The sequence below is a fragment of the Myxocyprinus asiaticus genome, chromosome 2, assembly GCF_019703515.2.
Source record: "Myxocyprinus asiaticus isolate MX2 ecotype Aquarium Trade chromosome 2, UBuf_Myxa_2, whole genome shotgun sequence".
In the NCBI taxonomy this organism is placed as follows: Eukaryota; Metazoa; Chordata; class Actinopteri; order Cypriniformes; family Catostomidae; genus Myxocyprinus; species Myxocyprinus asiaticus.
In genome coordinates, this window is record NC_059345.1 from 21063977 (window position 1) to 21087207 (window position 23231).

Genomic DNA, 23231 nt, shown 5'->3' on the forward strand with positions numbered 1-23231 from the left:
TAGGGCGTTCAAACAAGTTAAAGCCGCACTTTGCGGGGGGCCGCTTTTACATTCACCTGACTTCTCTCTCCCTTTGCGGGGGGCCGTGCTCTCGCAGGTGGTGGAGGGGGAGGAGCGCCCGGTACTGTACATTAGCCGTAAGCTCTCGTTGAGGGAAACCATGGAAAAGGAGTGTCTCACCATCAAGTGGGCGGTCCTCACTCTCCAGTACTACCTGTTGGGGTGGGCCTTCACCCTCTGTTCCGATCACACCCCACTCCAGTGGCTCCACTGCATGAAAGATACCAATGCCCGGATCACCCGTTGGTACCTGGCTCTTCAGCCATTTAAGTTCAAGGTGGTCCACAGACCGGGGCGCAGATGGCTGTCACCGATTTCCTTTCCAGGAATGAGGGGGGGAGTGGTAGGCAGGCCGGATGCCGCCCTGGCCTGAGTCGGGCGGTGGGGATATGTGGCAGCGGGGGCGTGGTCAAGCATCTCTCCGGAGAGAGAGAAAGTGGTAAGGGCGCTTACACCTGAGTGAAATTATGTCTAACACCTGTCTCTAATTTCAGTGAGCACGGGGACAGCGGCATAAATTGAGCCACACAGCAGTTAGACGAGAGAGAGAGCCTGGGCACGAGGGAGCCGAATAAGAAGCAAGGAGTTTGTTATTACGAATGCTGAGAGTTTATTTTGTGAAGTGACATGTATGATTATAGACTAACTTAGTGAACAACGCAAGACTCTGAGAGTGTAATTCTGCTACAGAGAGAAAATAAAAATCCTTACCTGAACCAGGAAAGCTGCTTCTCGCCTCCTCCTTACACTGAGACGTGTTACATACACATTTGAGTGATTTTGAGAACAAAGAGTTCAGTTTACCCAAATTTTAAAATAAAAAATAACTAATACTCTCCACAAATGTCATGTCAAATATATTCAATCCCCAAAGTCAATCATTTGTGGAACATCCTTTATCCTTAATAGCAGCAAATAAATGTTTCAGGTAAGTGTTCTCAGGCTTCGGACACCTCTCTATTAGAATTTTTACACATTTCTCATGAGCAAAAGCTTCCAGCTCATTGACATTTTTTGGTTTCTGTGCTGCCACTGCTTTCTTGAAATCCCAACAAATGTTTGCAATGGGATTTTAATGATGGACTGAAAGGGCCATTTAAGGACATTCCACGACCTATCCCTGAACCAGATTTTGGACAACTTGGATGTATCCTTGGTGTTATTGTCTTGTTGGAAAGTCCAGTGATCACCGAACTTCAATTTACACACTGAAGGCATCACATTTTTCATGCCAAAATGGCCTGATAGACCTGAAAGAATCCATGGTGTCAGTCACATAGTCAGGATAGCCGTTTCCTGCAGCCACAAAACACCCCCATAACAGGACAGACCCCCCTCCATGTTTGACTGTGGGGATGGTGTCGTTCTTGTCATCACCTTGTCATCTTACTCCAGATGTACTGCTGACTCATGGGTCTAAAACTCATTTTCAGTTTAGTGTCATACGTCTATAAAACCTTCTTCCAGGACTCCACAGGTCTTTCCTACTTCTTTCCTATTACTTCTTGAATATTCAAGTCAACATTTCCCTTGGTGAAGTTTTGCTTTCTTCCACACCCCAAGAAGGTTGCTGTTGTACCATATTTAAAAAAATTTATGAATGGTGCTGCCAACTTTGTCTACTGGAAATTGTAGTACCTTGGAAATGTACTTTTAGCCATGACCTTTCTTGTGTAATGAAATAATCTCCTCTATTAGCTTTTGAGACAGCTTATTTTTAATTGCATTTTTTATTTTATTTTTTTGCATAGAAATACATTTTTGCTTACAACGCTAAACTTAAATTTTAAAACTTAAATAAGTGCCATTGCAGATTGATGACTTAATTTTGTTTTAAAACAATTACTTGTGTAGCCTTACATATTTAAGAAACAGCTACATGCAATAGGGGTTGAATAATTATGACATGGCTGTATTTTTACAAAATCCTGCTATTTACAAATATTAGGTTATATATTCACACTATGACTTTGAATGTGTCACTCAACTGATATACAGATGTAAAGTTTAAAAATTCTGGGTCATCAGAAAAGCTTACCTTTGTAAATCCTTACTGCCTTGGGGGGTTAAATAATTTTGATTGCAACTGTATATCATAGAAACGACCGTATGAATCATCTTAAAAAAAAAAAAGTAAAGTACTTGAAAATGGTCGTTGATCTAGTTCTGGAGTAAGGACATATCTGACTTATGCAGACACTTGCAGGACAATCGCGAAATTACACCTCATACAATTTAATACAGTTAATGTCTCACACTTTATGTAGATGTACACAATGTAACCATGATACTTTAATTTTTAATTAGATTTTTTTTTAAATAGAATATAATTATATAGGGCTACTTATATCAGTTAACCTACATAGACCTATTGTTTATTAAATATATGATAATATATAGTTTAAAATTAAGGCATAAAATAGATAAATGAAAGAAAAAAATAATTTTTGATGAAATAATTAAACAGTATAAATCAATAAATTATACATATTTGTGTGCAGGATCACATAGTTGGTACAAAGTGGCCACATGATTCAATTACAACTTAGTTATCCAAGGGTTTTTGGCCATACCCTAGGTTTTTGTGAAACGCTGCCGCTGACTGAAACAGGAAGTTTGGCGGGACATATCAAAGTGCTCGTCCCAATTTTTTGTAACTAGCAAATAGGATTTCTTTACATCTACAAAAATACATTTACATGTATTTTTTTCAAAAGAGGAAAACTGTATATTTTAACTGTGTATATTTGCTAAAGTTAAGTTTGTCAACTTTTAGAAGCATCTAGATTAATTCGAAGCTAATAGACATGGACTAAAAGCCACAAAACTCCAATTTTGATTACATAGAGTCTTTAAGGATGACATATTCCATTTTTATGCAAATCATTTCAGTCTAATCAGGCTTTCTATGAAAAACAGGCATGTTTTATCAACATTATAAAATGTTGCTGGCCAATTTGCAATGCTGAAAAAATGTAGCAAGTTTATCTCCAACTCTATGTCAGTCAGTTTTATTACGAGAGGCAGACACTGCATATACTGGCCCTGTAGATGACCTCCAGAAAAACAACACTCTGAAAATACTCTTATTAATAAATAAATAATAAATGACTGCTTAATAAATACAGTCAGATCTAAAAACATCTATTTTATGACATTCGCCTTATTTACAGTATGTGTAAGTGTTGTGCCAAAGCAAACAAACAAATAACTGAACGAGCAAATCTGCAATACCTCAATGTTGCCCCCCACTCTGGCCAACAGAGGGGGCAGTGGTTTATCCTTCTCATTTCTAAGATGTCTGCGTGACTGTCTGCGACCTTAAGAGGAGAGAGAAGAGTCAGCCAAGAGATCAGTTTTGCACATCCATCTCACTGAGCCGGAGTCAGGAAACATGGTTACAGCACAGGAAGGATATATTATCCTGCACAGCTGCACAACATAAACTGTGCACAACCTGACAAAACCACCAGATGTCATAAATGTCATAAATGTGCCAAATAATGTTTTAATTAAAATAATAAAGGTACCAAAATTTGTTTTAGGAGTTGGGTATAGTAGTTTTTATTAGATCTTTACACTGTCTAAATAAAATGTGAGTGGTTCTTGCCTGTGCAAAACATGCAGCCATAATGCTAGGGTGTTGCTAAGAGGCTGCTAACTGCTAAGGTACTCTGAGGATTTGTTCCATAGCACAAAATAATGCGGGAAAAGATTAACACTTAGTGTTAAGGTTTTTTCTTTATATTAGGAACACAAGATGTCAGTGGGAAGTGTATGCGTGTGTGTGTGTGTCTGTTTGGTCCTCACCCTCAGGTCTCTCATCAAAGTCCTCGTCTTCCTCCTCTGAGCCAACGGAGTATTCTGATTGGTTATCTGAAATGTCAGCATGCCACTCTGAAACAGCATACAGAACAAAGCACTGCTAATCAGGAACACTCCACACAAAGCAAAGTACAGAGAGTGTGTTAAGCACTAAGGTCTAACAATTTCCATTCACCAGAATCCTATAATAGAGTCCAACAAACATTTGAGACAGATGTGATTGTTTCAGATTTGGCTCTTCTGCGAAAAACTATTCTGCATCTCCACTTATCTAACCATACACACACATTCTCTTCATATTCTGCTGTCACAGAGAATGATTTAGCCCTACTGGAAAATGTACGGTGCTTAACAAAAATGAAAGCCCACAAAAGTCATTTAGTGCAGCACAGGCTGCTGTTGAATTTTTAATAGGCCAGCATATCGTGCATATGTAATATATTATGCAGAAGGTGAGCTGCAACATTACTACCCTGGAAATAAGGTTGCTTGGATCCACAATAAAAAGAGTATGTGTACTTACATTTTTTCATTGTTATCACTGTAATTATGCAGCTGTAAGCATCATCTTAAAACCAAAGATTCTAGATTGTTCCTCTAAAAAGAAAACCTCATTTCTCATTTCTGTATTTTCCTGACCATTTTGTTTTTTTTTCTCTCTCTCTTTTTGTCACAAAAATGATAAGCTGCCATATTTCCACATTTTCAGCATCCCCTGGGGTGTTGTGGATTCAGCCATTTTGAGTGCAAAAACCTTCAACTGCATGTGGCTGTTCAAACCTGACCAAAACAACAATGTGTGGGATAGTCTTTCTTTGCCTCTCAATCCACATACTGGGAGTGAAATTGCTATAAAATGCAATCTGGATGATTGCACAAAAGTGTTTAATGCAATAAAAGACAAGAATGGCCCTTCATAAAATATATTTTTTAATCTGTGGCAACAGATCCGTTTCTGTGTTTACATTGGTTTATACTGCTATGAAAAAAGTTCCCTCAGACAGTGGTCTGCAGGCATAAGGGCCCGATATACTTCTGAAGAAGTTCTTCTTCGTTCTTCGTTCAGGGCTAAAAAAGAAGTTTGAAACAGCCGAGTAACTGTATACTGTTTGCGAACATTCAGACACCCACCACACTGCTATGGGAGTCGTTTAGAAGTTCATTTAAAAATTAGAACACTCAGTAGTACCTTTACTAATATGACATTTAAATGTGTTATCAATGACTTTATGCCTCATTCAATGAGTGGAATTCACACTAGATCAGTAAAAGATGCTTTTTTTAACCTCTCGATGATGATTTAAAGTAATAAATATGTAGTAGAAAATGCGCAATTCGTTTTTTTTACATTCTAAATTAATGACGCTAATAGCTAACGCGCTATACACGGCCATAATATGCGCTGATGACACTGTTATTGTAATTTATGATGACACTGATACTACTGCAAAGATTGGTGTATAAAAGAGTGTTAATGGCACGCGCTAGGTCTCCACGGTAACGCGCTCAACAAGCCACGTGATAAGATGCGCGGGATTGTCTGTATCAGACGCAGAGGCAACTGAGAGTCGTCCTCCACCACCCGGATTGAGTCACTATGCCATCAAGAGGACCTAGAGCGCATTGCAAATTGGGCATTCCAAATTGGGGAGAAAATCCAAATAAATAAATAAAATAAATGAGTGTTAATGGGAAGAATACAGACAAAAGAATGATGATAAGAGGTCATATCTTACTATGGGCAGATGTGTGAATGACTTTCACTCAAGAAAGCACATGAGTGAAGCAGCATATAAAAAAATGTATGAAGTATCGGGGCCATTACACTGTTGTTCTACATCAGCTTCTTTTTCTACCCTTAAATGTAACACTAAGAGATGTTAACATGTAATTTTTTTTAGTGCAGACCTGATGTTTTAGCAGTGTTGCTTTAATTAGCATGTTGACAGCATGCTGTGCTTGTTGGACAGTTTGCATAGTAAAACCCTCTCAGAGAAGTTGCGTCTTTAAATTCATCCCTTTTACAGCACTGCTGCTACCACCAAACACATTCAGACATCTTTGGCCATTGTGTCATATCTCAGGCTGTTTTTTGAGGGTCCCGCCACGAGCGTTGCGTTAAGACAACATGTCAAATTACATATAGTCCAACTTTTTAAAAAGTGTCTTTGAACTCCTGCATTCTGTTTCTTTCTGTTGCACTCTGTCTAGCTGTTGGGAACACAAGAATGCATCTTAAGTAAAGCTTGCTAAAAACTAGATAGTGTTGGACTGTACCTTGGTCCTCCTGGGCTGCGTCATTGTAGTTGACCTGTTTGCGGACTCTCTTTCCTTTGCCGAGATTGCGGGCCAGATCTTCTTGCTGCTGCTCATAGTGATGCCTCAAGAGTTTCTCCCAGTAATCAGGATCCACGTTCTCTTCCTGCTTAATTATCTCTCTCTCAATCTCCTCTATCTGGACACACCAATATGAAAAATAAATCACGCATGAGATCGCTTTAATGTATTAGTTGTTTCTCCTAGACACCAGTGAGATTAAATGGCGAGAAAATGCAGACTTTGCTTAAGACTCTTAGTTCTCAGATTTGACCCCTAAGAAAAAGAAGAGATCTCATCAATGTTACAAACTGTTACATTCACACCGCAGGTGAATGTGGGCCAAATCTAATTTTTCCCCCTCACCTGTAACACAGATCTGTTAATTGTATGATGGTGTGAACAGCCACAAGCCATTGAATCTGAAATTTTCAAATCCGATCTGGGCCACTTTCATATGTGAAAATAAATTGAATACATATCTAATTTTTTTCTGATGTGCCTTCAGTGTGAACAGCTTGGTCAGATTTAATTTAATTTTTTACATCAATCTAACTCAATGTTCACAATATTCATATTAAATCACTTTTCAAGTAATTTTTCTAGGTAATGCATTCAGTTCCTTTTTAAGAAAAGAAAATTATAGGCTTCAACATTTGGGTTCAGCGGTTGTTTGAATTTCACATGGTAAAATATGCGCAGGAAAACATGCAGAGGTAGCTTTAGCCTATGTAATACAGATCTTTGCTCATGTCACTCGTGCAGAAAACAATTTCTATATTGTCTCCATCTGGTCTTCCATCACTTGTGGATATTTTATTAGACTGTCATTAAGTGTCCTATTCTGGTTAAAAATAATTTTAAAAACTGCTAAAAACAATTTTAATAAGTTAATTCACTATACATATTAAAATAATGAAAATGTCTGGATTTGTTATACGCATGCTCATGGAGTGTTATACACATGCGCCTTAGTTAACGAGCATCGGCTGTTCAGACTAGTGTCTGATATGGGCTACATTTCAAATGTTGTGTGAACAACCTTACAAAAAAAAAAAAAAAATCTGATTTGAGCAGAAAATCAGATTTGGGCAACATTCAGTTACGGTGTGAACGTAGCCTTTTTTGCCAAGATACCAAAAGACAGAAATGTATATATGAACTCATCTTTCTCATTAAATTCTTTCAAGACCAATTATTTTAGCAATGCTATCCACATTCATTTTATTTATCATACTTTTATTTTTATAATTATAGCTCTATTTTCTTGCTGTATTTGAACAACTGTCCAATTATGTTTTATTCCCTAAGGAATTTTAAGAAAAACATCTGAAACAAAGTCGATTCTTAAATTAAGCATAACTTAGATATCCATTAAGTCTCATAAGCAATGAAAGAGCAACCTCTCAGCGATAAAATTTTCCTCTGCGTGAGATGCACACTATTCTACAAACATACCTTACAACTGAATTACTTTTATGTCGATTAAAAAACGATTACATTTATGTCATATTTCAAATTCATTTACAGTCCCACTTTTTGACACTCTTCAAATAACTACTCCTTAGTTTAACCTCTCGCTCTCCCACCTTGTCATCCTCTTTGACAGTATACTGCGCCACCTTGAAGGAGCTGAGATATTCGTTCATGTTCTGCATGTCAGAGTCATCCGTGGCGTCCTGGCTGCGGTCCAACAGGCGCTCGATGGCGGCATTGTCGTAGTGAATTATGCTGCTGTCTTCGTCCTTATTGTCCCCTGCTGAAAAACAGAAATATAGGAAGAACCTTATGTGTCCCTCTGTCATTCAGAGTGGAGACTTTCGGCACAATCCAATAATGTGTGAGATAAAAACACTTTTCTGGGGAAGGTTTGACTCAGGAAGGTTTGAGTGCAAATTTAAAAAGAAAAACCTGTTTAGAAATGTCAGTTATAACATTTAAACAAAGATATTTATTTGTTGACTGAATGATTCAATGACTCATTTGTTGATTCATTGGTTCATTTATTTTTAACAATCACTGATTATTTAATCAATCTCACCTTCAATCTCATCCTTGAAAAGCTCCTCGGTGCCAAACTTGAGGATGTCATCCAGCTCTTGTTTGGACATGGATCCAGCTTTTGAACCCAGACCAGGTCGCACCACCAGATGTGTGAGCATCATCTTCCTTTTGGCCACCTGAGTGATCCGTTCCTCGACAGAGGCCCGAGTCACAAAACGATAGATCATCACCTTGTTAGCCTGACCAATGCGGTGAGCTCGGCTAAAGGCCTGAGAGAGAGAGAAGATTCAAGATGAATTAGAAACTGCTAGGTTGAGCTTCCTAAAATACCTTTAGGTTCAAAACCTCACAGATGCTATTCTGAGTTTCGTAAGTTTTCACTCAAACTGTCCACTAGGGGGCAAAATACACACCAAAGCTCATGTTCAAACAGCAGGTATAATGTGATTTGTTTTTCAAATCCAGTCATACTGTCATTTTTGCAAATGATGAAATCGGATCTGTTTTTTTTCAGACAGTCTTGTTAATATTCCAGATATCTACATTGTTTGCCATGGTTATGACTTAAGCATGAGCACGATACCAAGAGACATAGGGTCTGTTCCAAAACCTAGTGAGCTGCCTCCGGAGACAGCATTTTAAGGCATCACAGGCACGCTCCCGATGCAAAGGCCCAATGCAAAGGTTAAGCTTAATTATTCTATCTCCTAAGATATCTAATTTTGGTCAGATTCTTAGGTATCATCCTATGTATCCTTCCCCAGAAAGAGACAATCTCAGAATGCACTGTGATGAGTTTGGTGAAAAGATAAATTCAAGATGGCGGACGAAGCGAGATCATTTTTTTTTCTAAATGCACTTATAATCCACCCAATACTGAAAAGTAACGGTAAAAAAGTAGTTTGAAATGATAGAAAATAACACCCAAAATGTGTGTGTGTGCTAAGTATATTTATGCTCATTAAAGTATTGCGTCGTTCCTTTTAAATCACCTGTATTGAAATAAATTGAGAATTGCTTCCAATGTAGAGCCTTCCAAATCGGTCTTTTAAGAGGCTCTGTTTCAGTTTGGATGGTGTCACTGAAGGCAGCTGCCTAAGTAGGCAAACTTTTTGCTGCCTGTCTGAACAAAGGTAAAGCAAATATGCTGTGGACTGACTGTATGACAGCCTCCTCTTGTACTATGTATATTGTGTAGTTTTGCTACCTGAATGTCATTGTGAGGATTCCAGTCAGAGTCAAAGATGATGACTGTGTCTGCAGTGGCCAAGTTGATGCCCAGGCCACCCGCTCGTGTAGAAAGAAGAAAACAAAACTGACACGCTCCAGGAGCTGAGAGACAGAAGAACTTTATTCAGTCAGTATAACAAATTCCACAGATTAATGCATCAATAAGACACACAATTGATTGTGTTGTTGAAGTTGACTGAATCAGACATTACATCACCCTCAACACCAAGATAGCAAATATTAAATCTCCCTCCACAACAATACCATAGATATTATTATAGCTCCACTGTTGTTCAAAGGTTGATATATTTTTCATTACTTTGTAATATTCAAATTCAACAATGCTACTATTTTAAATCTTATAAAATGCTTTATTTTAAACAGGGGTATAATATCTTGACCATATCTGTTCTCAATTTATTTTAAGTTTGTCTTCCATTTGTGTGCTTCTACTAGACTGGAGTGCAAATGGCAGCGCTGTGTGGCAGGTGCTACATTTACAACTAGTGCAAATAGTTAAATTGTAAGATTTATTTGCGCGACAATAAACGCTGACAAAACTCAAGCTAGTTAGTAGCTCTGTCCAACCCTGATATAACACACATGTGAAATGTTATTCACTGATTATTTATTTACTACATGTCTATATGTGGTGAGCTGCTCTTACCATTGAATCTGTCAATGGCTTCCTGTCGGAGAGCTCCAGTGATGCCTCCATCAATTCGCTCATATTTATAACCCTCATAATCCAGGAAATCCTCCAGCAAATCCAGCATCTTGGTCATCTAAGAGGGAAACCGACTGTGCAAGTTTAAATATGATCTAATAACACAGTGGTTCTTAAACGTTTCAGAGCAAATACGCAGACATACGTATGTCACGTTACAGTCTAACCATTAGACACAGCCATATTAAATAACTCGGAAATTAAAAATAAAACTTGATCATCATGTGATGTACCATGTGGGGGTGCACTTGGGCTAGTTGTCATACAGGGATGTTGTCACAAGGCGGGCTATAACTCAGTAATTAAAAGTTTTCTGAGATAAAAGTAGGCAGTGACTGTTTTCTCTAGCTGTGTTTATGCATGTTGGTTTCAAACGCCTAGTAAAAAACTGCAGTAAAGTGAATTGTACATTTGTAGATGTTTTCGTGAATTGTTTTGAGTTTTATAATTGTTTTAATGTTTAAATATTGTAAAATCTTATTGGCAAATCAATAATAGTCCATTTATTGGTAGGTTCCCATTGTGACAGTTTACCCCGTATAGTGTAACAACATGCCACTTTCTTGGGTCATCTTTTTTCCTGTGCAAGAACGGTAAACATGTTCAAAGCTTTTTTTATAGTCAAGACTTAAAGGCTTTAAGGGATGTGGCTACAAAGAAACTGACTTTTAAAACTAAAACTACCCTAAGAAATAGCCACTAGAGTAAAAAGTATGACAACTATTCCCAGTCTCCCCTTGTGCATGTGTTTGCCTGTGTGAGTGAGTACCTGAGAGAACACCAGCACTCTGTGGCCTTGTTCTTTCAGCTTTCTGAGCATCTTCTGCAGCAGCATGAGTTTCCCAGAGGCCTTGGTGAGACCTACACCTTCATAAGCTCCGCTTGGTGTTTTAGGAGCTTCCTGTCAGACGCAAACACACATTAGCAAAACAATCCCTGCTACATACATTCATACCTACATATTTATAGAAAAACAAAAAAGCCCAGTCAAACACCTGTACATTTGCTAAGGTTATCTAAAACAACAAACACAAAAATCAGACACCTCCTCAATGAAACTACTTGTTTGAACCACATTTTCTGACAGCAGATGGCAGTAATTGACACTGCATAAGTTGGATCACCAAAAATACAGAGCAAAACTACACTGAAAAATTTTCAGGAAGCTGTCAGAGAGATAGCTTACGGCAGAAGCGACAGGGAAGAGGTAGGGGTGGTTGCAGCACTTTTTCAGGTCCATCATTATGTTGAGCAAAGACACCTGGTTTCCTCCTCCCTTTGAATTCAGTGCCTCAAAGTTACGAGTCAGAATGAACTTGTAGTATTTTCTGTTTAAGGGCACACACAACACATGAGAAAATCTTAAACATTTGTCCTCTCTTCTTTTATACATTATTAATTATTCTTTATCATTCTAGTTTCTTTTCTTGCCCATCTCTATCTTTGGGTTCACATCAATATTGCATTAATCAATTCAGTCTTTTTAAATAAATCAAAAGAAATCCAGGCAAGTAAACTATTTTCATTACTTGTAAAAATGTAATCAGAATTTCAGCACATTTTGTGAAATACTTTGATTAATTCCTTTAAAGAGACAGTTCACCAAAAATGAAAATTCTCTCAACATTTACTCACCCTCATGACATCACAGATGATTTTTAGAAAATTATCTCAGCTCTGTAGGTCCATTTAATGCAAGTGAATTGTGGCCACAGAACTTTGAAGGTCCAAAAAGCATATGAAGGCAGCATAAAAGTAATCCATATGACTCCGGTGGTTAAATCCATATTTTCAGAAGCGTTATGATAGGTGTGGGTGAGAACAGATCCATTTTTTGACTATAACATTTTTACAATTTTTACTATAAATCTCATTATTTCACTTTCAAATTCTTCTTCTTTTGTTTTGGTTATTCCCATTCTTTGTGCAGTTCGCCAACTACTGGGCAGGAAGGAGAATTTATAGTAAAAAAGGTCTTAAATATTTATCTGTTTCTCACCCACACCTATCGTATCACTTCTGAAGACATGGATTTAACCAGTGGAGTTGTATAGTTTACTTTTATGCTGCCTTTATGTGTGTTTTTGGACCTTCAAAGTTCTAGCCACCATTCACTTGCATTGTATGGACCTTCAGAGCTGAAATATTCTTCTAAAAATCTTCGTTTGTGTTCAGCAGAAGAAAGAAAGTTATACACATTTGGGATGGCTTAAGGGAGAGTAAATTATGAGAGAATTTTCATTTTTGGGTGAACTATCACTTTTTAAATCAATAAAGTGACCCCTGAGGGGGCCTGGGTAGCTCAGCAAGTATTGACACTGACTTCCACCCCTGGAGTCGCAAGTTTGAATCCAGGGAGTGCTGAGTGACTCCAGCCAGGTCTCCTAAGCAACCAAATTGGCCCGGTTGCTAGGGAGGGTAGAGTCACATGGGGTAGCCTCCTCGTGGTCACGATAAGTGATTCTCGCTCTCAATGGGGCGCGTGGTAAGTTGTGCGTGGATCGCGGAGAGTAGCATGAGCCTCCACATGCTGTGAGTCTCCGCAGTGTCATGCACAGCGAGCCACGTCATAAGATGCGCAGATTGACTGTCTCAGAAGCGGAGGCAACTGAGACTTTTCCTCTGCCAGGTGAGTAACCGTGCCACCACGAGGACCTACTAAGTAGTGGGAATTGGGCATTCCAAATTGGGAGAAAAGGGGATAAAAATAAAAAAACATAAACAAATAAAGTGACCCCTGACAAAGAAAGTAATTTTTATGTTTGACACTAACTTCTGCATGGGGCTGAGCTCCACTCGGACAATCAGCTCAGTTTTGGCCGGCATGTTCTTAAACACGTCAGCTTTGAGTCTCCGGAGCATGTGCGGCCCAAGCAAGTCATGCAGCTTCTTGATCTGGTCCTCTTTGGAGATATCTGCAAACTCCTCTAGAAAACCCTCTAAATTACTGAGAGACAGAGAAAGGAATTTTAAGGGGAATAATTGTTTCTTAGAAAGTATTTGTGTGCTAATATGTGTGAACATTGTCTGTTCAAATGTGTGTGTGTGCTTCAATCACTTCTCCAGCTATGTGTTTAAATGTGCAAGTGTGTTTCCAAGTGTGTTTGTTCATACTTGAAGCGGTTGGGTGTCAGGAAGTTGAGCAGATGGAAAAGTTCCTCCAGGTTGTTCTGCAGTGGAGTTCCTGTTAGCAGCAGCTTATGGTCAATCTTGTAGTCATTAAGTCTCCTGAAGAACTAACACACCACAACAACAGACTTCAGCTAATAAAACAGATACTTAACCATGCCTTATCTTATTTTGTTATGGATGAACTGGTAAATTTTTAGAGATATATTTTCCACAGAGATGTTTGGTATGAAACCAAGATGAGTAACACTTGCCACCCATGAAACATAAAATAAAAAAAAAACTGAGAAAAGTGTAAAATTTCTAATTGGGTTTAAATGTATTATTGCTTAAAATATATATCTTAAACAAAACAAAAAAATGGTGGCAAGTAAATTTCTACTTTCCTCAAACTACTGTGTTGCGAAGAATCCAAAAAGGAATTTTATCATCCAGTGTTAACCTTGAATAAATCTACCAAACACACAACACTTAAAAAGTGAATACAGGCAGTTATTACCCTCTATGTGTACCTTATTTTAAAAATGACTTCTGTTTGGTGTAACCTCATTTAGTCAGGTTGATTCAGTCATATTAAATAAGATTTGTGACCTACTGTAATACTTTTGAAACCAGTTAATTTTGATGTTACCAGCACTTTTTTAGTGATTTTTTGAGGTTTTACATTGAAACACACCAAGCCTGTGTACCTTAGACTGGTTGTTTTTGAGGCGGTGGGCTTCATCCACCACCAGACAGGCCCATTCGATGGACTTAAGAACGATCTGGTCTATGGTCACCAGCTCATAGGATGTCAGCAACACATGGAATTTAATGGGAGCTTCTCTCTGGAGGGATGATGGGTAGAAAGAAAGAGAGATACAGATGGATTGATACAGAGAGAAAACTGAAAGGATGGATAGGGTAAAAGTAATTAATGTTATGTTTATTTTTAAAACACCAATAATTGTCTTTTCTCATTCTATGACTCTTTCTCTCCTGCTGGCATGTTCTTTCTCTTACTGCTGCTCTTTATTTTCCTCCTTACTCTGTCCATCTTTCCTTTCACATTTCCAACCACCAACCATTTCCTCCTTTCCAGCTCTCCTCTCCTCTTCTCCTCACCCGTAATTTGAAGGCCTTCTTTCCTCCCTTTACCGCTGTGTCATCGAACGAGAACTCATTCTCAAGGATGATGCTGCGGCTGTCCTTGTCTCCGGTGTAGGTGACGACGTAGAAGTCAGGGGCCCACATCTCAAACTCTCTCTCCCAGTTAATGATCGTGGAGAGTGGTGCGCTCACTAGGAATGGCCCTTTAGTGTGACCCTGGGGAAAGTCAGGTGAAAGAAATCAAGAGAGACAGGAGGACAGACAGAAAGAAAGAGTGTGGAACAGGATGAGAACCAGAAAGCATTCAGAACTGCCTCATGATATGGTACGCGTCGTGCTACTTATGCTGCGATTCAATACATCGCGATGCATCACAAGATCATAATTAGATCCAGCGTGTCCGAGTGAATCTGCTGGATCAGCTTCAATCTCAATTGCACCTCATAGTAATGACAATGACCACATCGATGCTCTCAGAGTTTGTGCTTATTTGGAAGACCTGCTTCTTCATTATTTACCAGTAGGACATGATATGAATGCACAAATAAATACATCAACACAAGGATCTTAATTATTAATACGATATATGAGAAGTATCATGATAAACCAACCTCTTTAAACAGTGAGTAGAGGAAGACGATGGTCTGGATGGTCTTGCCCAAGCCCATTTCATCAGCCAGGATGGTGTCAGTTCCCTGAGCCCAGGAGAACCGTAGCCAGTTCAACCCTTCAAGCTGGTAGAGGTGCAGCGTCCCTCCAGTCTCTGTTACAAAGTCCGGCTGCTCCTCATACTTGATTGTGGGCTGGAGGAAGAGAGGTGGAAAAGGAACAGATGAGAAAAGATATAGAGAGAAGGGTGGTCCTACATTTCCCACAAGCTTTATTTCTGAGAACTTGGTGCTGGAAAGCAGGTGTAAAATTATGAATAACAGAACAGGGATCAGAGGAAGTTAAATCTTCAAAGGGGTCATGTCATGGGGAATCAAATTTCCCTTGATATTTTGACATATAAGAGGTAATTCTACTATAAAAACATACTGTACATTTCTGAACTCAAAACTTAATCCCCAGTGCAGTAAAAGCATGTAGCTAAACTCTGCTGGACTGTGGCCCTCCAGGAACTGAGTTTGACACCCCTGATGTACAGTATTGAAACCAAGCTGCAAAAATGCCTCGTTCTCTACTTCTGTGACTTCCCTACATCACTAGGGGGCCCATTAATTCATGACCACTTCTACAGCAACATCAATGCATACTTTACATCATTGCACCCTTGGCCCCGCCCACTTATGCTCAGTTCGTAAACATAGAGAGAGCAAGACAGTGTGGCCTACTAACTATTCCTGAACACAAAAGGGGACCCATCTGGTCTATTTTTAATTATTTTTGTATATAAGCATACACTAGACAGACACCTTTGTTATGTATCTCACACTGCTTTTTAAAGACGCAGTGTCAAGCTACAACAAAAGGTCATTCAGCTGCTGCTTCTTTCTGTTCTGAGCACAACCACTATGTTTGATTGTTGGTCTATGTAAACATGCACTTGATGGTCGTCTTTGACCGTTTTGATGTGCTTCCAGCGATGTGCAGAATGATACTGTATGTGTGCATGTCTTGTTTCATCGTGCTTTTGACTATGTATGTGCGGGGGTTTTTTCGGCTCATATCAGCGTGGATTGCTTGTAAACCAGTCATAATATGATCCAGTCTTTGCAAAGGAACTGTTATTGATGGGTTAGTTAAAAACACAATTGGACCTGATCGCAAAACCATAAGTAAGCAATTTCATTCATTAATATTTCAAATGTCATGACTGTTTGTTAGTTTATGGTGCTTCTGTGCTTGAGTGAACAGTTTCATATATTCAGATGCAGTGCGTTGTATGTGCGTTATGTGTAACCATGAAATTTTGCTTTATAATGTTGTGGAGCTTGTTCATTCTCTTCCGAATGAGTTTCAAATATGATTGTATGCGAGGGGCTGCACAACGTTAGCCGGTCATAACAGTGGCCGTTTACGTTTAAGTTTTAAGGATGCGCTTAGGACAAAACCGAGCATTTCAGACAGAGTGCCAGACATGGTAAAAAAAAAAAGATCATATATTACTAAATTATGACAAAAAACTTTACTACCACCTCAGGGAAGATAATAAAATTATTATTTTTTTAAATGTGTCATGACTCCTTTCAGGAAATCTAGTGACAAGTAGACAAGGCAGTGTGAAATATCAGTAGTGAAGGTTAAGACTGGAAAAAATTAATGAATAGCATAAAAGAAAGGCAAGATGGACACAAACATCATTAACAGGGGTGCCTAGAGCTTCATCATTCTCCTCTCTCCTCCTCATCTTCCTCGGCTTCTCTGGGTCTTCCTTCATCACTTCCTCCCTGTGAGAAAAAAAAGAATTTTTTTATTTTATTTTAATGCTTACTCCATCATTCATATCTACTGCTAGAAAATATTCTAAAGATATTCTACAAGCATAAATTAAATAAAAGTTATAACATACAATTGAAAGTTAATTTTTATCTTAGTTAACTAGTCAACATTTCTTTCACAAGTTATTTACAATTGTAATCATATCTTTGTACAGAATGTCAAATTGCAGAGCACTCTCCACTGATAGCTGGTCTAAGGTGGGCGTTTGCCGAACTATGGCTGCCATTGCATCATCCAGGTGCATGTTGCACACTGGTGGTGGCTGATGAGATTCCCCCACGCTCTCTGTAAATTGCTTTGAGTGTTCAAACAAATATAATTAATTATAATTATTTATGTCAACTGCCCATAACTGCACCTGTGTCTCCAGTAGGCAGCTTTGTGCACTGCAAACTCTGGGATGTCCAGATCGTCCCTCTCCCAAGTGCACTGGTCATAGGTCAGATCTCGCCATTTAACCAGGTAGTGGTAGTTCCCCTTTTTATCCACGCTGCACACACATATCAAAACCTTCAGCAGACATGCTAATATGATGAACTTGAGAATGATCAGTATATGTAATGTTATTTTTAACACACACACCTGTGGTTGATTATCCTGTGCACCACCATCCACTCTGGCTTGATGCCATAGCGATAGTACTTCTCCTCCAAGATGGCATATTGAGGGTCTTTGGCCCTCCGCTTCTCACTCTTCCCAGAATCCTCCTCTCCCCCAGAGCCATAGTCCAGACTGGGCGGCTCATCCATGTCTGTTTTCCTCTGATAGTTCCGGAACATCACAGAGTGGAAGATCTCCAGCTGCAGGATGGATGGATGGAGAAAGAAAGTCTTTGTTGCACTTTTATTTCATCATATCTATCTCTCTTACACTATTTGTGTCACTCTCTCACCTGTAGCTCTGTAATCCAGGTGCAGTGCCAGTAAGACTGTCCCGCCAGCTTTACAAAGAACTCCCTCTCTGGACGGCCCTTCATGGGTGGAGGGGGTGGGGCATCAGGGGGCGCATCTGGGGGTGGAGGGACAGGTACTGGTGGTGGGGGTTCACCCCATCTCCAGTGCAGAATCTTCTGCACTCGTCCTTTGATCGGTGGACACTGAAAGACAGACAGTGGAAATAAGCAAATCAGATCTCATCAAACAATTCCCACTGGACAGACATCAAAAATTCTTCTGTTTATGTGTTTTGATAAGAGCATTGATAAAACTGTCTACATAGTAGGGCTGCTCCGATACCAAAATTTACAAAAAATACTTCTGCAAATAGAAAAGATTAGAGTAGAAGAGGCCAGCAGGTGGTGCTCACCCTGTGGTCTGTGTGGGTCCTAATGCCGGAGTATAGTGATGCGGACACTATACTGTAAAAAGGCACCGTCTTTCGGATGAGACGTTAAACCGAGGACCTGACTGTCTGTGGTCATTAAAAATCCCAAATTTCCCCCATAGGCCCTTCTCAATCATGGCCTCCTAATAATACCCATCTATTAATTGGCTGTATCACTCTATTCTCTCCTCTCCACCAATAGCTGGTGTGTGGTGAGCGTACTGGCGCACTATGGTTGCCGTCGCATCATCCAGGTGGATGCTGCACACTGGTGGTGGTTAAGGAGAGTCCCCCTATACTATGTAAAGCGCTTTGAGTGCCTAGAAAAGCGCTATATAAATGTAGGAATTATTATTATTAACAGGGCACACTGCAAGAGATGTCATGGCCCCCACAGAGCCCCCCACTGAACATCGAGTCAGTCTGAGATTACATGAAGAGACAGAAGCAATTGAGACAACCAAAATAGGTTGAAGAACTATGGTGAATTCTCCAAGAAGCCTGGAACATCCTATCTGCCAACAACCAAGAAAAACTGTGTCCAGGTGTACCTAGGAGAATTGGGGCTGTTTTAAAGGCAAAGGGTGCCACACCAAATATTGATTTAGCTTTTTTATGTTTACTGGACTTTGTATGATGCTAATTGATAAATGAAAACTATTTATGGCATTATTTTTGAAGACATCCTCACTATGCAACATTTTTCACAAGTGCCTAAAACTTTTGCACAGTACTGTGTGTGTATGTGTGTATATATACAGGTGCATCTCAATAAATTAGAATGTCGTGGAAAAGTTCATTTATTTCAGTAATTCAACTCAAATTGTGAAACTCGTGTATTAAATAAATTCAATGCACACAGACTGAAGTAGTTTAAGTCTTTGGTTCTTTTAATTGTGATGATTTTGGCTCACATTTAACAAAAACCCACCAATTCACTATCTCAACAAATTAGAATACATCATAAGACCAATAAAAAAAACATTTTTAGTGAATTGTTGGCCTTCTAGAAAGTATGTTCATTTACTGTATATGTATTCAATACTTGGTAGGGGCTCCTTTTGCTTTAATTACTGCCTCAATTCAGCGTGGCATGGAGGTGATCAGTTTGTGGCACTGCTGTGGTGGTATGCAAGCCCAGGTTTCTTTGACAGTGGCCTTCAGCTCATCTGCATTTTTTGGTCTCTTGTTTCTCATTTTCCTCTTGACAATACCCCATAGATTCTCTATGGGGTTCAGGTCTGATGAGTTTGCTGGCCAGTCAAGCACACCAACACCATGGTCATTTAACCAACTTTTGGTGCTTTTGGCAGTGTGGGCAGGTGCCAAATCCTGCTGGAAAATGAAATCAGCATCTTTAAAAAGCTGGTCAGCAGAAGGAAGCATGAAGTGCTCCAAAATTTCTTGGTAAACGGGTGCAGTGACTTTGCTTTTCAAAAAACACAATGGACCAACACCAGCAGATGACATTGCACCCCAAATCATCACATACTGTGGAAACTTAACCCTGGACTTCAAGCAACTTGGGCTATGAGCTTCTCCACCCTTCCTTCAGACTCTAGGACCTTGGTTTCCAAATGAAATACTGGGCAACAGTCCAGTTCTTCTTCTCCTTAGCCCAGGTAAGACGCTTCTGACGTTGTCTGTGGTTCAGGAGTGGCTTAACAAGAGGAATACTGTAGCCAAATTCCTTGACATGTCTGTGTGTGGTGGCTCTTGATGCCTTGACCCCAGCCTCAGTCCATTCCTTGTGAAGTTCGCCCAAATTCTTGAATCAATTTTGCTGGACAATCATAAGGCTGCGGTTCTCTCAGTTGGTTGTGCATCTTTTTCTTCAACACTTTTTCCTTCCACTCAACTTTCTGTTAACATGCTTGGATACAGCACTCTGTGAACAGCCAGCTTCTTTGGCAATGAATGTTTGTGGCTTACCCTCCTTGTGAAGGGTGTCAATGATTTTCTTCTGGACAACTGTCAGATCAGCAGTCTTCCCCATGATTGTGTAGCCTAGTGAACCAAACTGAGAGACCATTTTGAAGGCTCAGGAAACCTTTGCAGGTGTTTTGAGTTGATTAGCTGATTGGCATGTCAAAATATTCTAATTTTTTGAGATAGTGAATTGGTGGGTTTTTGTTAAATGTGAGCCAAAATCATCACAATTAAAAGAACCAAAGACTTAAACTACTTCAGTCTGTGTGCACTGAATTTATTTAATACATGAGTTTCACAATTTGAGCTGAGTTACTGAAATAAATGAACTTTTCCACGACATTCTAATTTATTGAGATGCACCTGTATAAATATATATATAAAATTATTATTATTATTATTATTATCATTATTGTTGGTAAAAAAAAAAAAAAAAAAAAGATGCACAACAGAGCTTTACAGTATAAATGAAAAACTGAAAACAATCTGATTACCTGAGGCAAAAGGCTGCCATGGCTGAATCACAACATGCTGATATTCAGTACACTTGCTTATGTGATATTGCTTAGAGATAATAATACTAATAATATAACCTTTTAATATTATATTATTGTTACTATGAGTATTATTGCGACTGCTTTGAATATTACACTTTTATTCAGTAGTAATATTTTTTTTTTTGTCATAATGTCTTCAATTTCACGCAGTCAGTTGAACAGAGCTCTAATTTCAGTAGGACTTTTATTTTAAAAGATCTTTGAAGTTCTTCCTGTTTATGAAAAGCTCGTTATATCAAACTTCCCGTGACTCACGAGCTGAAATCTCAGAGCTGCAATGGAGAAAGAGTTCATTATAGAGTTCACAGTCACAGCCATTTATACACTCAGCACACTGATCTGTGGCTCTGCAGATGGATACTATTGGACACACTGCATGAAAATTAAGCATTCGTAGTGTGTGTTGCGTTTGTGTGTGTGTTCGTGACTGTGTCTGTGTTTGTGTGCATGCCTGTGTGTGTGAAGGAGATGACAGGGCAGAGAGGCGCCTCTTATTCATACTGTGGCACGCAGCGAATGTGACTGTACACTACATTGCCAAAAGTATTCGCTCATCTGCCTTTAGACGCATATGAACTTAAGTGACATCCCATTCTTAATCCATAGGGTTTAATATGACGTCGACCCACCCTTTGCAGCTATAACAGCTTCAACTCTTCTGGGAAGGCTTTCCACAAGGTTTAGGAGTGTGTTTATGGGAATTTTTGACCATTCTTCCAAAGCGCATTTGTGAGGTCAGACACTGATGTTGGACGAGAAGGCCTGCCTCGCAGTCTTTGCTCTAATTCATCCCAAAGGTTCTCTATCGGGTTGAGGTCAGGACTCTGTGCAGGCCAGTCAAGTTCTTCCACACCAAACTCGCTCATCCATGTCTTTATGGACCTTGCTTTGTGCACTGGTGCGCAGTCATGTTGGAACAGGAAGGGGCCATCCCCAAACTGTTCCCACAAAGTTGGGAGCATGGAATTGTCCAAAATCTCTTGGTATGCTGAAGCATTCAGAGTTCCTTTCACTGGAACTAAGGGGCCAAGCCCAGCTCCTGAAAAACAACCCCACACCATAATCCCCCCTCCACCAAACTTCACAATTGGCACAATGCAGTCAGACAAGTACCGTTCTCCTGGCAACCGCCAAACCCAGACTCATCCATCAGATTGCCAGATGGAGAAGCGCGATTCGTCACTCCAGAGAACGCGTCTCCACTGCTCTAGAGTCCAGTGGCGGCGTGCTTTACACCACTGCATCCGACGCTTTGCATTGCACTTGGTGATGTATGGCTTGGATGCAGCTGCTCGGCCATGGAAACCCATTCCATGAAGCTCTCTACACACTGTTCTTGAGCTAATCTGAAGGCCACATGAACTTTGGAGTTCTGTAACGATTGACTCTGCAGAAAGTTGGCGACCTCTGCGCACTATGCGCCTCAGCATCCGCTGACCCCGCTCTGTCATTTTACATGGCCTACCACTTCGTGGCTGAGTTGCTGTCATTTCCAATCGCTTCCACTTTGTTATAATACCACTGACAGTTGACTGTGGAATATTTAGTAGCGAGGAAATTTCTTGTTGGAAACTGGACTTGTTGCACAGGTGGCATCCTATCTCAGTACCACGCTAGAATTCACTGAGCTCCTGAGAGCAGCCCATTCTTTCACAAATGTTTGTAGAAGCAGTCTGCATGCCTAGGTGCTTCATTTTATACACCTGTGGCCATGGAAGTGATTGGAACACCTGAATTCAATTATTTGGATGGGTGAGCGAATACTTTTGGCAATATAGTGTATATTATTTCATTAAATTACATCCTTCAGCTGTTTGATAATCACACTTGGCTATATAGAGGCTTTTTTATTATTATTTTCAAATGGTCTTTGATTTCATCTCAAAACTCTCACATTACATTACATTACATTTTGCTAATGGCAGCATACTTTAATATGGTATCAAAATTAACAACAAGATGATATCGTACCGTTTAAAATTTTTTGGTATCGCGATATTTCGTTAGTACCGGTATACCAGTGATGTGCCTTCAATAAAAATAAAAAAAAACATTTAAAAAATAAAACAAAAAATTACATGGATTTGATTGAAGCCAAAACAACCCAGTCTATCAAACATCAGCTCAACCCAGTATATCTAAATTCAACTCAACTCAATTTTATCTCAACTAAACGCAACTCAATTTATCTCATCTCAACCTGATTCAGATTATTTTAACACAATCTAAATTATTTTAACTAAATTTATTTAATCTCAAACAAACCAAACTCAAGTCAACCCCAGTTCGACCTCAACGGTTCAGCTGAGACAGGCAAACTATGTTTGCAGGTTAGCGTGTGGTGCAACAGCAGATTTTGACACATGCACTTAGTAAAAGGCCTATAACATTTTATAATATATTTTTTTTCAAAATTAAGCTTTGTGTCCTGCCTTTTAGAATAAACAAACAGAATGAACATAACAATAACTATGTTTCCATCCAAGGATATTTTGCGAACAAAGGTTTAGTGCATTAAAATGTTTACCGATATACTGTTGCTGAACAAATTATCAATAAAATTTCACAACTTTAGCACATAAATCCTATATCGATATGTC

At 39.3% G+C, this 23231-nt stretch overlaps 1 protein-coding gene across 8 annotated transcripts in view; it reads right to left on the reverse strand.

Moving 5' to 3' along the window:
• The window catches only part of LOC127454453 (chromodomain-helicase-DNA-binding protein 3-like), an 85396-nt gene that overhangs the window by 49522 nt on the left and 12643 nt on the right, over positions 1–23231 (reverse strand). For 6 of the 8 annotated variants that reach the window (XR_007899547.1, XM_051721683.1, XM_051721672.1 and 3 more), the window contains 18 exons: positions 17715–17918; positions 17405–17622; positions 17181–17312; positions 16680–16770; positions 14992–15183; positions 14396–14596; positions 13981–14118; positions 13277–13398; positions 12936–13109; positions 11349–11490; positions 10932–11063; positions 10103–10220; positions 9413–9537; positions 8243–8474; positions 7791–7960; positions 6163–6340; positions 3871–3957; positions 3295–3380 (listed from right to left, as the gene is read on the reverse strand). Coding sequence is in view for 7 of the 8 variants with exons in the window: in XM_051721683.1 (XP_051577643.1) it covers positions 3295–3380; positions 3871–3957; positions 6163–6340; positions 7791–7960; positions 8243–8474; positions 9413–9537; positions 10103–10220; positions 10932–11063; positions 11349–11490; positions 12936–13109; positions 13277–13398; positions 13981–14118; positions 14396–14596; positions 14992–15183; positions 16680–16770; positions 17181–17312; positions 17405–17622; positions 17715–17918 (2742 nt within the window). In the remaining variant the exon portion in view is untranslated. The remainder of the gene's footprint in view (positions 1–3294; positions 3381–3870; positions 3958–6162; positions 6341–7790; positions 7961–8242; positions 8475–9412; positions 9538–10102; positions 10221–10931; positions 11064–11348; positions 11491–12935; positions 13110–13276; positions 13399–13980; positions 14119–14395; positions 14597–14991; positions 15184–16679; positions 16771–17180; positions 17313–17404; positions 17623–17714; positions 17919–23231) is intronic. The other 2 variants (XM_051721705.1, XM_051721661.1) reach the window with 1 other exon arrangement.